Source organism: Lepisosteus platostomus, chromosome 3 (genome assembly GCF_059453375.1).
Source record: "Lepisosteus platostomus isolate fLepPlt1 chromosome 3, fLepPlt1.hap1, whole genome shotgun sequence".
Lineage (NCBI taxonomy): Eukaryota > Metazoa > Chordata > Actinopteri > Semionotiformes > Lepisosteidae > Lepisosteus > Lepisosteus platostomus.
This window is the reverse complement of record NC_142613.1, coordinates 48,756,994-48,774,065: the sequence shown is the minus strand read 5'-3', so window position 1 is coordinate 48,774,065 and position 17,072 is coordinate 48,756,994. Positions and strand designations below refer to the sequence as shown.

The window sequence follows — 17,072 nt, the reverse complement described above, 5'->3', positions numbered from 1 at the left end:
CTCGGCACCTTATTTCCACACATTGTCTTATTTGTCATATTTCTGTCAGTGTTTTAATTTTTGTCTTGATGCATTTCCCCCTAACTCAGCAAGAATATTTTATTTAGTACTGTTTCCCTCCTATAATCCAAATCTATACTTTTTGTGCTGATAAAAGACCAGAAGCCATCCTTCTATCAGATTTTTCCGAATTTTGAAATCCTAAATTATGACAGCTCGGTAATGGGGCTGATTACACTGAGACAAAGCAGCTTTATGGCAGTTGCCATACATTCCCAACCAACTATGATTAATGAGATTTGCCCTGTAGGCCTGGAAACCCATCTTCTGTTTAATTAAAGTAAAGAAAACAAATAATAATATATGCATGCTCACCATGCGTTTCCAGTAGCATCATTTATTTTGCCTTGGATTAGAGCAGGAATTGCTAAGGATATGAAAACTGACATTGAAGCTGCTGCTGAAAAAAAACACATTTTGTTGCAGCTTCCAATTAGTGTTCTTCACTGTATCATCAGTTATCATCATGGGTGACAATAGCTGAAGCCTGTATAGTCTGGCAAAATTTGTCAAGCCTTGGATATTTAGTTAGTTTTGTAGGCCACCTATATTTCCTTCACAACTTCATAGCCTTCACATGGTTTTCTTCTGGGCTGTACTAAGATGGTAACAGCTTCATATCATGTATTTTTTAATAATAGTAATAGGTTTAACTTATTCCTTTGCAGGAGGAAGGGAAAAACTAAGGTTGCTGCTGGAAGAGGTGTTAGTGAGGCCAGCGGTCCATTTGGGTCCTAATGCCCCAGTATAGTGACGGAGACACTATACTGTAAACAAGCGCCGTCTTTCGGATGAGATGTAAAACCGAGGTCCTGACTCTCTTTGGTCATTAAAAATCCCAGGGTGTTTCTCGAAAAGAGAAGGGGTGTAACCCCGGCATCCTGGCCAAATTTCCCATGCCTCCTAATAATCCCCCTCTATGAACTGCCTATATTACTTTGTTCTCCTCCCCCCCCCCTCCAACGGCAGGCGGAGCGACGCGATGGTTGGAGTATTCTCGGTCGCATTAAATGGCAACATCAGCTCCAATGGGATCCTGCTGATGCAGGATTAACGCTAGCATGAGAGAGAGAAACCTTATTCCTTTGCAATGCCTGACATCACAGGTGTAAAGCAATCTGGAAGAAGACAAGACTGGGCTTTATTGTAATCAAAGCTCAGTTATAGTCTCTTACCTTGTACCTTTTTGTATCTGAAATGTATGTTTTTAATAATTGATTTAGTATGTTATTTGAAAAGTTTTGCTTTCAACTCAGAAAAGTAATATACTGTAGATACGTTTGTGATACATTAAATACACTAGTGGATAAAACGTATGGGTTCACCTTGAAAATGTTGCTGCTGTATAGCTAAGAAAACAGTTATTAGCATGTAAATTATTTAACCTTCTCAAAAGATAGAATAACAGAGGAGTATTTTGCTGTCATTTTACTGCAGCCTTTTCTTTTACAAATTTATTAACCCTTCTTAGCAATTGCAGAACACTCACAGGATACTCCCGGCATTCTGTCATACAGCTGTAGCAGCAGATTGCCATCAGATTTTCACCATTAAGTCCAAACCAACATATAAGCTTAATATTCCTGTCAAGCTCATCCAATTGCATTCCAAGAAAGTTTACAATTTTCTGCTTTCTGAATTTGCATTTGCCCTACTTCATTTAGGATCATAATTGTGTTGGAAAAAAAAACTTGATCAACTAGTGGCTGAGGGTTTTGAAGAATTATGTTCTGCCTTTAGACATTTTCTTTCTATTTCTGCAGTAAGTACTGTGCAAGCAGACAAAACATCATGTTCATTTTATTGTCCTTCTTTTTGTATAGGACTTTGAGAACATACAGTAGAAAACCATGGTATGGCTAATAGTGTGCATTCTGAGATCAACATGTAGATGAAATTGTAAATATGTTAGCAGAAAGGCAAAGACCTCAAATGGATGACAGACTGATTACTTAAAAGTTTAAGACAAATACTTCCTTACTCCACTCTCCTTATTCATTTGAATTCCATGTCAGATCTCAGCACAGAAGAGTACTGTATTGTGAACATATGAAACAATATTTGAACTTTTCAGTTCAATGTAAAGAGTGCATCTGATGAAAAACACACAAAGAAGACGGTTGCACAATGTTGTGTTGCATATAAATTAAAGCAAGAAAGTATTGAGGTTGCTAAAGAAAAGTTCAGTATACTATAGACGTTCTGCATATACTGTATACCCTCAGGTATATAGGAAAGCCATTTGTGCTCAGTGTTTGTTTTTATCTTGACTGACCCTATAAAGACATTGAGACTAAATGTATTTCAATTAAACTGCAAAGCAAAAGAGCATAATTTGAATATTTTGACTTCATCTCAAAAGTTTCTTAAAATTTAGGTCAGAGGTGTCTAGTTCTGGTCCTGGAGGGCTAGTGTGTCTTCAGATTTCCACTTCAGCTCCACTCTTAATTACCTAAATCACATCATAACTGGCTTAGTTGGATTTAATAACTGCTAGCTAGCTCTTCAAGTTGAAGCTGTTGCTTGAAGGAGACTATGAAAATCTCTTGACGCATGGGTTGCCCAGAACCATTGCAATGTTAAGGGATGAGCATGGAAGAAGATGGTTTAGGAAGTCCTCTTTCCTACAAGTCATGTATTTTAGATAACTTATTTTCTCAATATTAGCTGTTAATTTTAATTGACAAAGTAAAATACAAAATACAGTCTGCATAACACCATTATTCAACTCAAAAGACCCTTGAGTGCATTTGTACGGTTAAGTGATACACGTGTTACTACATTCTCTACCTACAGATTTTGACTGTAATTAGTTCATTTTGATATTCCTTTTGAAGATTAAGTGCATTCCTGTTACAGTATGTATTAAAACCCTGCAGTGAACTCTCACTCCAATTATCTTTTTTGTTCCAGTTGATTCAACTGATTGTGAGTCACCTCACCTTGCCAGACTTATGCAGGTTGGCACAGACCTGTAAGCTGCTACACCAGCACTGCTGTGATCCTCTTCAGTATATCCAGCTGAGTTTACAGCCATACTGGGCTCGACTGACAGATGCTTCTCTGGAGCACCTGCAGTCTCGCTGTACCCAGATTCAGAGGCTCAACATGTCATGGTGTGGCAACCGAGGAGCCATAACATACTCAGGTTTTCACAGGTTAGTGCTTGTTTTAACAAAGGCCTTATTGTCTGCCAGTGTGGTGTAAAACCATTGCAGTTTTCTCTTTTGTCATCTGTGGAATGTGAACAAATATCAGAGGTATTGTCATTTGCTTCTTCTTTATTGGCACATATTGGAAGAGTTACCAAAGGAATTGTTTAGTTTTTATTGTATGTGCATATTAATTTAGGACATACAGTATTAACATTAAGAATTTCTTTTTATACTAGAAAATATTAAGGCATAATATTATTTTGCCCTATACTGTACCTTATACAGTAGTATTAGAACAGTATTTCTCTATATGTGCAGTACTTGTATACACAGTTAAAATGACAATCATCTTTCCTATAAAATTCAGAACCTTATGTGTTTACAGAAAATAGTAAGTAATAACTCTTTATTTACAACTGTGCATCTGTTATATCTTAAAATTGAACTACAGTATGCTATAATTTTTTTCGCAAAAGTTAGTTTCAGGTTTGGAATTACTTGAAATCATTCTCTTTTTTTCCCCCAAATGTAGCTTTATGAAAGCGTGTGGTGCAAAGCTCGTCTGTCTAGAGTTGGCCTGTTGCCATTTTCTGAATGAAGCCTGTCTAGAGGTCATTGCTGAGATGTGTCCAAACCTCCAGGAACTAAACCTCTCCTCCTGCGATAGGCTGCATCCTCAGTCCTTTCTCCACATATCCAAATTGTCATGGTTAAGACGGCTTGTCCTTTATCGCACGAAAATTGAGGTAAGAAGGAACAAGCGTGGAAAAACCTGTACCCTGGCAAATAATTCATTGCGATGAAATGACATTTTCAGATGCAGCTGATATCTTGGATACCTTAAAGTACATGAGGATGTGTTTAATCAAAGCAAGATAATAATTATTGCTGAGATTTACAAATGCTTGTTTTATGGCAATGGTTATCTCTTTCCCCGACAGGCTCAGAGCCACTTTCTTTACCAAAACCAGCAACATTTTCAGACAAGGTTGTCAGATGCAACACTGAGCTGATTTCATTTTTGGCTGATACCCGGGAATTTTACTATTTGTGTTAAGTGTGTTATGTATTGATATTCTGCAATACTTAATAAAAAGCAATACAAATCATAAGCGATAAGGCACTGTGAATGATGCTAATTGGATGCCAATTATTGTATTACAGTGCTTACCAGATTAGTGTAGCAAATTTGGGGAACTGTGAGTTAAGAGCAGTGATAACTACATTAGTTATAACTACTGTATAGGAACTACTGATGATGAAAAACATCTTACTCCTGTAAGATGTACTGTACCCCAAATAATTAGTATATAATTTCTTACATCTTGAACAGGTAAGGAATATCTTCTAAGTTTTACTGCATTTTTTCTTAGAGTGCATTAAACAAGAATAAATATGCACTAACCTTGACCTAAGTAGCGGATTATGTATATAAAACAGAGCTGCACTCCAACAGTTTTAGAAACATAGTAACTTTCATTATTCTTAAATTATAACTATGAGTGATGATGATGTAAATTCTTAATTCTTTGCAAATTATTACTGCAGTTCTAATCTATTCTAAGCCCTAGACCTATGGTTTGTTTAAGTGAAAGTTTAAAGTTATGCTTTTAAAGAATACAGATGTCATAACCGTACATTTGGGGATCCAGATTTCTCTTACTGACATGATTTTCACCTTGATGATGCTTTGTATCCATGTATTACTCAGTCTTGTTCATAATACTTAGTATCTGACAAACAGAGCACCCTCTGTGTTCATACCGATACCTTACCAGTGCAGATAGTCATTATGTTGTCAGGATTATAATTACTGTATTATGGTTTTATTGTTTAAAAGAGCATGTGTAGCAAAATAAGAAACCACAAATACCCATGTTGGGCACCTTTTTTGTCATGATAAGCATCATGTCAGAAACCTGGAAGAGTAACCTTTTTTAAAACCACATTTACCAATTAGACAATGATAATTATGTATTCCATTGCAAGTTTAGGTTGAGTTAGAATTTCTGTATATATAATTTTACATGTCAAGACCTGTTTTTTAAAAATTGCCACCCCAAGATTTGGGCAGAGAGTCAGATTGTCTCTTAGTTTTATGATTTGAATATTGTGCATGAAATAATGCCAGAAGAAAAGTCTAGTGGCTCTGTATTTATTGCACTATGCATGCATCATTTTATTTTTTCTCATTTAAATATTACATTCATTTTATTTTGATGAACTTGATAATGCTTAAACCTGAAAGAACAGAATAACCTTTATAAACAGTAAGTAGGTTTATGTATTTGCTAGGCAAGTTGAGGTGATTTACAGTATGTCTGAAGGAATGCTTAGCCATTTATTGAGATGAAATATGTGTTTTCAAGTTATTTTAGTTTTTTTAATAATATGCACAACAATAATGCCTGGGAAAATATGAGAGAGAACAGTCCACTGGAGCCATTAAGGTTGACATGCTACATATCGTTTTATGTTTATACATAATGTACAGTAAATAATGAAATGAAACATGCTACCTGGGTTCTTCTTTTATAAGTAATAGAAACTGAGATTGATTGCACTATGTTGATGCTTTTAACTTGCTCTCATAATAATATGTATTTTACCAAACATGCTTGAGTTGGTATCTGCGGCAGCTACATTTCAGCTGTGGAGCCTTCTTTAGGTGTTGACAGAAGGAGAAGGCTCCATACCTGAAAAGTTGTGTCTCTTCTTTTTCCTTTCAGTATGGAATAAACCTTTACCTGTTCCTTATTTTACATAAATATTATTTACAAGTTTTATAAGCTTCTTTTGAAATTGTTATGTGTTCCTAACAGGATAACTGTAAGAACATTACAAAACTAGAAACAGAAATTGTGATTGTTAGTTTACATCGCAGAAGTAACTCATTCAGCTACAGTGGATGGCAGTAATGATGATGAGGTCTGTGTGACAGGCTTTCTTTTACTGTCTCTCTTTAGCAGGTGAAATCACTATTTTGTTAGCCTAGTGTAATCTAACCAACTGAGTCAATACCCATGTCTTGGATTAGGCTTAATGCCAATCTCTTCACTTTAGGGATGTAGATATAATCCGGTCCTTATAATAGTGTTGGGACACCAAAATAACAATTAGCTTTAAGTAAATGTCAAAGTGTAAAAGTCAGTATTTGGTATCATGTCCCTCTGAGATGATAAATGCACAAGGTCTTTCACACTTTGTGTTTACCAAACTCCTTGTGTAATCATTTGAGATGTTTTTCCTGCAGACTCTTCTTGAGTTATTGCCTCTTCTTGGAGTGTTGTGACTTTATTTTTTTCTACAGCATGTAAAATATGTATTCGATTGGAATTGAATCTAGCAAATGTTGTTTTTTTCTCTGTACTGATTAGAGGATTATATTGTGGTGTAGCCTTTGTTATCCTGCTGTCTCAGTCTTCTGCGAACTGTGGATTTTGATACCTTCACCCCTCCACTCTGGGGGTTGTTGGTGATTTCACTGACAGTTGCTTTAGGTTTCTTGACATCTCCGAAAATATTTCTGTCATCAGCTGCAGATGTTTTTGTTGGCCGACCCAGACTTGACTGATTGGTAATTATGCCTGTGGTTTCTTTCTTCTTCAGCGTATTCGAAATTGTTGATTTTGGTATGTCCAGCTTCTTTGCTGTGGTTCTGATTCAGTTTGTTTTTCTTTCAAAAATATCCCCCTTTCTGTAATGGAGAGTTCTTTGGTTTCCATTTTTACTTTGGACTACAGACCTGAAACACTGAAGTCCAAGCAAGACAGGTTAATAAGATGTTCATGGCTCTTTTATGGCTCTTATGTTATCCAACAACAGACACCTGTCCAGCAAGAGACTTCTATCAGCCACTCGTACCAAAGTATTTGCTTCTCCTTCAAAATAGAGGTTCAGCGCTACCAACTAGTTTCATTGACCCATTAAACTAGAGCTAGGTTGCTTCTATTAAAAATAAAATAGGAGCTTTTGTTATCAATCTTGTTATCTTGTTAATCCTTATTTAACTATTATTGTTTTCATATTAGAAAGAGAAAAACGTATTACATAATTTTTAATACAACAAAATTGAATACTTTTGCAAGAAATTACAGTATATGACCTGTTAAAAATAAGTATAAACGCAGAATCACAATTCGTTCTTTACAAACCTTATGACCAATATGTATGCTTGCTCCATGAAGTGACTGCATTTACAAAACCTTAGAATAAGGCATACTGTACGTGTGCACTGCATTCTAGAGTGTCCTCCACAGCTGTGAGTCTCAGAAATCCTCTGACACGGTAAGGTCACCATCACTTGATGTGGCTTTGACTGTCTCCATTATTGACAGCCTTGTCAACTGGGCTGATCGTTGAATGTCAGAGTTGCCTCTGCTCATCTGGGACATTTGCTGATCCTTTCTCTGGGTACATCCATCTTGCCTGTTACTTAAGGTTCCCACATTTACCAAGAGACTTCCTATGGGAAGAGTACTTAGCGGCCAGGGGACCATTGTGGCTCCAGTTCATGCATTTTCATATCTGGGCCTGCTACTTTGAGCCTTGTAATGATTGCCTTCACTGCAAGACAATCAATGGGTTTGGCGTCAAGGGACTCATTAACTAGCATTTGTGGTATCTTTAGCCTAAGCTGGGAGCAGTATTTTATAGAACTTACTGACAGCCTTTAATGCCTAATTGACCTCTTTTCTCTTTGTTTCTCTTTACATGCCTGCTTCTGATGTGGTCCCCATTGTCAGCAAACAGCACTGCTCAGCATTCTGACTTTTTGCACAGAGATTCAGCACCTTAACCTTGGCAGCTGCATCATGGTAAGAATGGCTCGGGTTTTTTTAAATTTATTTATGTCATGGCAGATTGGGAGCTGCTTGCCATGTAGTGACATCACCCATAGTGCCGTAGTACACCCTCTAGATTTATTCTCTCTTTAGACTGTACTGGTTTATTATTAGATTGTGATGCTGTACAATGAATTAGATTCTTCTGACATTCGATGCTTCATGCTTTAAAGTACATCGTAACTTCATTATTTTTAAGAGTACAAATCACTTTTCATCACCATAATGATTTCATGAGTTATTTCTAAGAGTGGCATGCATTTAGTTTGCAAATGAATTGATACTTCTGTGTCACATTTATCAACAGCCTAATAGAAATACTGCTTGACAGAAAAATTAATAGGCATTACTGTGTTTCACATTTACTGTGGCTTGTCCTTCAGAATACTTTGCCAAGCAAAATGTACACTTTATAAATAAGAATGCACTTATGGATTATTAGAGCCGTTGATTTGAATAGCACATTACAACAAATGCACAATACAGCACAATAATCGAACTTTTTAATTTTTTTTAATGGCTTTCTAGTAAGGGTTAACACTGGGAGGATAACAATGCTGTACTCACCTGTGGAGAAAGGAGGGACGTACTGTACCCAGTATACTGTGCTGGCCTGTTTTGCAGATTGAAGACTATGACTTAATTGCTAGCATGATAAGCGCCAAGTGTAAAAAGCTCCGATCCCTAGACCTGTGGCGCTGTAAGAACATGACGGAGAAAGGCCTCAGAGACCTGGTGTCGGGCTGCCGGCTGCTGGAAGAGCTGGACCTGGGCTGGTGCTCCACCCTGCAGAGCAGCACCGGCTGCTTCGTGCACCTGGCCCGCCACCTGCCCGGTCTGCGCAAGCTCTTCATCACCGCCAACCGGACCGTGTGCGACGCCGACGTCGAGGAGCTGGCTGCCCACTGCCGCCACCTGCAGCACCTCGACATCCTCGGTGAGCAGAGAACCGAGAAGTTGAAAAGCCCGGTGCGCAGGCGTGTGTCAGGATCCCTGGCCATACTTGAATAAAGGCGATGTGTGCCGCAATAACCTCCCCATGACTAAAAGCAGTGTTAGAACTGATCTTCTTTGCCAATCATGCACATTTTCTAGCAAAAAAGGGTTAAATCCTGAAAACTCAAGAATTGATTTAAGCATGCCCACTGTCATATTATGTTTGATGTTTTGGTTGGGTCTCTTTTCAGGCTACAAGTTTCAACCACCCTGCCACTGTGCCTCATACTTCGTACAGTTTTCAAGAATTAAATGACTTTTCTGCACAGCTCAGTGTTGTAGTTTATTAATGAGCATTTTAATTCAAATACCAAGGTACCATTACCGTTATGAATGGATCAGTGCAAGCTAATTTTGTGTAATCTAATTACACGACCCACCCTACAGTATAAACGGTTGCAGTTCTTTTAAATGGTCATTAAATCTGCATTGTATATTCCTGAAGTGGGATTTTCATGTTATGACCTTGAGTATTAAAAAAATATATACAGTAGGTTCAAGTGCATGAAACAAATCTCAGAAAATTCGTTCCTCTGCCATACTAGGGTCTGTATCTTGCCCTCACCAATCTTGACCAAAATAGGTTGTTTTAATAATTATGCATATAGTTGCATAATATATTAAATATAATATTGCATTTTTGTTAGAACATAAGAAAGGTCACAAATGAGAGGATGGCATTCGGCCCATCTATCCCATTTGGTAGTTAGTGTCTTATTGTCCCCCCAGTTTACACCAGTTTCTACCCCCAAGCAGTCTTAAACAGCTCAGATTAGCACCTGCACTTTAAGGTACCACACTGTTTGCACTATGTCCTATCATGGCTGTATTGTAATTATTTGTCCATGTCTGTTTGTCATTTGTGCCTATTTTGTTTTCTCTAATGTTACTGGGTATAGCTGAACGAGTCAGCATTCCAATCCACTCTATGGCAAATTGGTCCAAGGATCAGTTGAACTGACCACAGTGGGAATTGGATGCACCAGGGCTCAGTTTGGAGTGTTGTAGGAAAGGGGATAAATACTTTTCAGATGAAGACATTCCAGTGATTGCTTTTAAATTACATGCAAAAACTTTTCCAGAACCTTAATTCCACTTTGATATGATAGAGTCATTTGTGTAGATTTCTATTTGAGTTTGCAACCTAACACATTGTGGCAAAATCCCAAGGGAGGTGATTACTTTCTGGTGGCCCTGTAATTATTTTATGAACACTAATACATGTTGGTTTTATCTTCTAAGTGGCTTGAGAGTAAAAAAGCTCCTGTACAACTGATAAAGAAATGGACCATTTGTAGCTTTTTATCTTCTCTTTATCTTTATCTTCTCTAGAATTTTGAAATTCTAGAAGTTGTTTTAAATGTGCAGTGCAAAGGTACAGTAGTTCTTTTATTCTCTTAGTATTGCTTAATGTTTTCCTTTTAGGAACTTTAATACAGTTGTTGAACAGTTGAGTATTGGAAGTAGTCACCTGTTCCGTGTGTTTGCTTAAATCAATAAAGCTCTGCATTTTTATAGATGCAGCTAAAATTAATTAAAAAATACTAAACTGTTAAAAAGATAAGTCGATGCAGAAACAGCAATGTGAAATGTTAGTGTGGTGTAGTAGGTAGTGGTGGGGAAAAAAAGTCATACACACAAAGCATTGTTAATTTCTATAGTAAACACCCTTCCTGTAGACCATTAATGTAATGTGTTCTGTCATGTGTTGGTTAAAGCTTGTTGTTCCTCCTAATTTCAGGAACTCGAATGGTGAGCCCAGCATCTCTTCGCAAGTTGCTACAGTCCTGTAAGAACCTCCTTTTGCTTGATGTGTCCTTCTGCTCCCAGATTGACAACCGTGTGGTACAAGAGCTAACCGTTCACTTTCCTAATGTGTCCATCCAAAAAAGTTTCACTCAGTGACTCCTGGACTCCTGTTCCTCTCGTGACTGAAGTCCACCAAGGTACAGTAGTGCAAGGATCAAAGTGATTGAGGCTGAATGGTTCTGAGTAATTCCCATTCATGTTTTGGGAATGTAATTTTTCGGGGAATTCCTAGTGTGCTCTTGGATAATAAAAAAAAATGAATTACGGGGCCTCCAGATTGGAGAAAGATTAAAGATGTGTGCAATACTATATAATCTTGAAAAATTGACTTCCTATCTCAAACACCTTTAAGCACACCACAGAGAGAATGATTTAACAGCTGTGCATTTTTTTGTTGTCACCATCCCTACTAATATTGTTCGTTGAAAACTGCATTGCTGTGAAACTCAGGGTGTCTTTTTTTTCCTGATCTTTAGTGGTTTTGTAATGTATCAATGTAAACTCTTGCTTATTCCAAACTTTTTTAAAATCAAATGTCTTGGGATTTCTACCAGAAGAAATAACATTTAATTTTTTTTATTATTTTAAACTGTTCCAAGTCATCACAGATATTTTAATTACAAAAATTGAAGAACAGTTTCGATAGTGTTACTTCTGTTATGCTATTGTAATCTTAATGAACAGCTTGCGATAAAACCCAGAAATTGAAGAAACATTTTAAATTTATTTTAGTGTGGAAGGTTAGTGCAATTTTGTTATTTGTATGTAATGTATACATATATAAATGTATATATTCAAATATACATTCCTCTACCAAAATATTAGAAAATCATATATTGCATCCTGTTCAACATAATGGTAATGGCCCAACATACTTTACGGTACATCTCATTATTCCTGCAGACTGTAAAATAATACCAGACCAGGTGTTTCCTCACTGTGTTGAAGTCTGGGAAACAAGGCTGATACAAGTAACCTCAAAACAGACATGATTATGGCTGCATGTACCTTTGGAGCCTTGCTGAAGGTAGTAGTGGCAGACTTGGCTAATGTATTAATTCAGACTTGGCATTTTACAGAGAGTGATTGATGGATGAAAAAAAGAAAACATAATACATAATACTGGCCACAAGAGGCTGCTCAACCAAAAGGATGCACTGCACAGCATCTTTTATCTTGTAAGACCAATGTGAGATGCCATATCTCAATAGACATTGGTGAACATCTCATGTCAGCTGTAATCATTGCTGGAGGCATTCTCTATAACAGTTTGGTAGGGGAATGTGAGTGTGTGTTGCAGTACCTGGTGCTGTTGTCTCACAGCTTCAGGTTCCTGGGTTCAGTTGTTGCCTAGGATGCTTGTCACTGAGGAGTTTTTATGCACTCCCCATGTGTGTTTTTCTCTAGGTATTCTGATTTACTCCCATCTCAAAGAGATGTACAGAATAGGTTTGATTGGACACTTTAATTACGCCTCCCTGGATTCATTCCTTGGTCCCTGTATGGAGGGGAGCTAGGCAACCCCACCTCATAATCCTACCCTCTCTAAAGCAGATCTGGTGCCTGTCTGCCCTGTGCTCCTTATGGAGTATGGGTTATTTATATATAATAACAGAACATTAGGAAAGGGGCATGATGGTGGATCTTTTCCCTCCTACATCCACCAGGAGATGACCTCTTATCTGCCTTCTCCTGACCACTCCAGTGAGTGATCGGTCAGGTGACTATGTAAAACAAGATGGAGCAAATGAGAGAGAGAGCTCCAGCTCCAGTAATCTGCTGCCTACCTTAGGGAGCAGATCCTTGCCAGTTAGCTGTATGGAAGAGCGAGAGAGGGATGTAGCTGAAGAAGAGCAATAAATCAAAGTTGTTTACCATGATCTGGTTAAGAAATTAGATTTATTGGTTGCATCATGCTGTGTTGTGTAAGTCAGTATGCAGCTTATCTGCCTGGTTGAGTAAAGAGCTATCAGAAGAAATTTATTTTCTGGTTTTATTTGGATTTCAGCACCGCATATATTTACTATCTTCCACCATATTGATGCCCTTGTGTAACTGAAAAGTCCACAACACCAAGCCACCACACAAAATTTCATACATGGCGAAAAATGTCTGCAATATGTTGGGTACTCGGGTAATGGAAGGTAAAAGGTCATCCCCTAGACTACTGGAGGATGAAGGGTCCAGATCCACCATCTTGCCCTATGCTCCTGCCATCCTGATACAATGTATATACAAAAACACTTTTGTGTGTACTTTTATTTTTTATTTATCATTCTCTTTTACAATAATTCTGCTGTGTATGAGATGTGGGACAGCCAGGAATGAATCTAGTACAGAAAATGGACTATTACCTCTCATAAAATGTTTCCTCTTGCACACTTTTAGTATTTGACATTTTCTGTGCCTTATAGATTGGGCTTGGAGTTTTCTTGACTAATTCTCTAACCTCTATTTCAGTCCTACAGTACCAAAAGTGTCGATATAGCCTCTCTTAAAGCCACTTATTCAAACATTATTTCCATTTTGGTACCTTAATCATCTCAATTAGTTATTTAATTACTTCAAATAACATGCATAAACATGTAGATTAACAGTGATATAACTATTGACTTTTAATCATGCATCTGTTTTATTCAGTAGTATCACAATGTGGCAATAAATTAAAATCACCAGGAATATGTATAATGTGTCAATCGAATAGTTTGTTTAAAAAATTGAAATCCGAAAGAGAGCAATAACATAATTTTGCTGCTGTAGGCTACATAAAACAGACAATTAAAATAATTAAAGGCAGTTTGCAAAGAGCACTTACTGTAAGTGTCACAGTCCAGTGAAAAAAAGTATCCGCTGCTCTAATTTACTGTTGAATGTAATCATTGTCAGTTGGTTTACTTTTTCTTTTTTTATGGATTAAAATCTCAGTGTGTAAAACAAATACCACTTAGCTGTTTGTGTTAAGTTAAGAAATAGTTTTTTAGCTTCAATTCAATATTCGTCCAGACCAATTCCACAGCTAACTTCTTTTGCATAGTGCTTTTATTTCTCCAATTTGGAATCTGCATTCACCATGAAATTCAGAAATCTTACAGGAGGGTATCCACATCCAAACTGCATGCTTACTGTATTTTAGGTTGAATGTCCTGACTGGCTCGAGAAATGAATGAAACATGTTTTCTTTTTCTTTTTTTCTTTTCTGGTTTGAAGTATACAACGTTTTATCAGCAACTATGCTGTATGTCTATTTATTATGGTGTCTGTGCTGTGCATCTGCTGTACCAATTCTCAGTATGCATTTAATTCCTTAGTTTTATGTATGTTTCATGGACTCTTAACTTCACAACTCTCAAACCACTGTACTAAAACAACCAGATGCTTTCCATGTGTAGCAGCCAAAGAAGACTTGTATATCCTTCAGCAATGATTTCAACATTATATTGTGTTACATTGTATCCAGTGTCCGTTTCCACAAAGCTTAGACAAAAACTAATACTGTACAGTATATTTGGAAAGATATTCTGGGGCAGAATACTAGAGCCTCATCTTGTTATGTATGGCTTAGAACATAAATGTACTTTAGTAGTTGAATCTATAGAATTATATCTCTCCGATGTTCTTTAAAATGTTTTAACCTTGAGCAATGTTTAAAAACTTAAATTGTAGCTCCAACAAGCATGTCTGCTTTCAGGAAATTATTTGTCTATATCTTACGCACACAGGCAAATATGTGGACATTATACGACAAAATAGCAGGCACTAGATTTGACAACAAGCCATGAAGAATATACAGTAAATGTATACATGTACCTTGTTTTGTATTTCTGGCATTGAGAAAAATCCATTCATATTTTTAAAATCCACTTCAAAAGCGTTTAAACAGTTGATAATAAAATAATTATCAAGTGCACATAAGATAAAATAGAATAACTGTCATTTCACCAGCTCTAACTACTACGCTCTTGTAAAACAGAATGTGCAAAATAGAGTGATTCTTTATAGTGTCATAGAATTGGCCAGTAGAAGGCATGCAATAAACACTTCTTTCTCAGTTGACCTGCTGTGGGAATTGCCTCCAGTTTATTACAGTAAAACCTTTGTATTTGTGAGGGATTGATACCTTGAAGTCTCCACAAATTCATGGAATGCAGCATTTAATACCCTATGGCAAAAACAAGTTATGGTTCCAAGGCCTGAGAAACAAGCATATTTTTGGAATAACTGTAGAAGTAGTGTTTGTATTTACTGGAAGGAAGTATTTTAATGAAAATGGATCCTGCAAAATTAAAGCAAAGCATTGTTTTTCCCCTACAATCCATAATTCTATAATTATTTGTGCAAACAAATTAGATCCCTGTTATTATAGCTTACTCTGCATTCATTTTTTCATTCTTAGTACAAGAACATTTTCGTTACTTTTAACATCGTTTTCATGTTATAAATGTATCACTAATGTACTGTAATACGATTTATTACAGAACAGTAATTACAAAGTAAATTAAGTGTACTTATTTCCTTCACTCATCCAACTCACTTTCTTTCTCCTGTGGTTTGTCTAGTTCTTTGTCTTCTAATTCATTTTGTTATCCTTTTTCTGAGACATGCTTGAATTGAGCCTGTGATAGCACAGAGGCTTATTTTGTTATTTAATGTTTCTTTTATTTTGCAGCACAAGACTTGTATACAGGCATAACTTATATGATAACAGGTCTACACACAATGTACATCTAATGCTTTCTTGAAGGACGCTGTATAACTAAAGAATGACCCATGATGCACTGCTACATAAACATGTTAACTCTTTGTTAACCAAGCTATACTTTTGCTACAGAGACCAGTGCAGGTCAGGTGAAGTACATCAACAAGATGAAGATGCACAGGCGGCTGCCTACATTTATGGTCCTACTGCACAGCCTGCAAATGAGCGAATCTGGTCGCCAAATGCAGAAAAAGCGGTTCTCTGAAACTTTTGCATGAATGGGCGAAATTGTGAATGTATGACTTGCATATATCGAGGTTTTACTGTACGTTTGTTGGGAAATGCAGGTATGCATTGGTGTAGTATCCATTGCATTTATTATACAGAGGACTCCATCTCACCAGAGTCAATCTTAGCTTTTTGTTTTATATGATTTTGTGATTTTGAATTAAATGTTGGTCTGTTGTAATCTTTCGAGCATGGTCCAATGCTAAATTACACATTTGGCAAAACTTTTAATCTGTGTACAGAACTCCTTGAAGATGTTGTATTTGTTCACACAATGAAATGCTTTTTTTTTACATTTTTTTCTGTTTTTATACTTTATTGCATCAATTTGTCTCTTACCAGATTAGTTTCTAATGGTATGATTAACCGCACTGCCAACGCCGATTGCCTAATGACTGCTGAAATTAGAGTGCCTACAAGGACATCTGGAGGATAAGGAGTGAACTGCAGGTTAGGAGCCCGAAGATCTTGCGTACAAGAAAAGCTCCTGGCCCTGCTTAAATATCACTAAGTATTCTGTAATGAAGGTCACTGTCATGATAACTTCTCATAAGAAAGCCAAGGTTGGGATTTGCATGGAACCTTAATGTTATCTTTGTAAATCGTCATCACAAATTACAAAATGTTACTTATATAGGGATACTCTTTATTACGCAATATAACATTGGCACTACTAATTGCATGTATTTTCACATTTATAAAAAAATAGTAAATTTGTAATCACCTGTCCATTTGTAAAAATCTATGGGACTTTTTTTCTACACGAAAAAGAAGATGCTTTACAATGTGTGGATTCACATTATTCTCAGGTTTTAAACGAAGCTGAGGCTGTGATACCAAACAGGGTGACAAAATAAAAACAAATAGTTATACATTTCATGAGTCTTGTTTTTGTAAATGATGCTGATATAATTACCATTGACCTTGTGAAAGCACCATCAAACCATAATCTCAGAATAGAAGTTTTACTTTAAATGAGGGAGGGTCCTTTAACATTTGCATAGTTTTTATTTAAATAAACATGTACTGAGGTTTAATTTTGTATTGAAGATGTTATGCAAATGATTTTTTTCTTTTATCATTGTTAAACTTTGTGTCATCTGTGGTTAATTTGTGCCATTACACAAAATATTTGAATAGCTTAGTATAGAAGTTTATTTATGAATTCCTTAAAAGTGTGCAACTAACACATTGAAAAAAACAAGAAAAGGAGAATTTCATGCT

At 36.6% G+C, this 17,072-nt stretch overlaps 1 protein-coding gene across 4 annotated transcripts in view; it reads left to right on the top strand.

The window, feature by feature from the left end:
- The window catches only part of fbxl4 (F-box and leucine-rich repeat protein 4), a 30,802-nt gene extending 14,077 nt beyond the window's left edge, over positions 1-16,725 (top strand). For 2 of the 4 annotated variants that reach the window (XM_088625871.1, XM_088625873.1), the window contains exons 4-8: positions 2,974-3,218; positions 3,748-3,961; positions 7,961-8,032; positions 8,684-8,996; positions 10,797-16,725. In XM_088625871.1, the coding sequence (XP_088481997.1) occupies positions 2,974-3,218; positions 3,748-3,961; positions 7,961-8,032; positions 8,684-8,996; positions 10,797-10,960 (1,008 nt within the window). In that variant the 3' untranslated portion in view covers positions 10,961-16,725. The remainder of the gene's footprint in view (positions 1-2,973; positions 3,219-3,747; positions 3,962-7,960; positions 8,033-8,683; positions 8,997-10,796) is intronic. The other 2 variants (XM_088625874.1, XM_088625872.1) reach the window with 2 other exon arrangements.
- Positions 16,726-17,072: the final 347 nt, after the last annotated feature.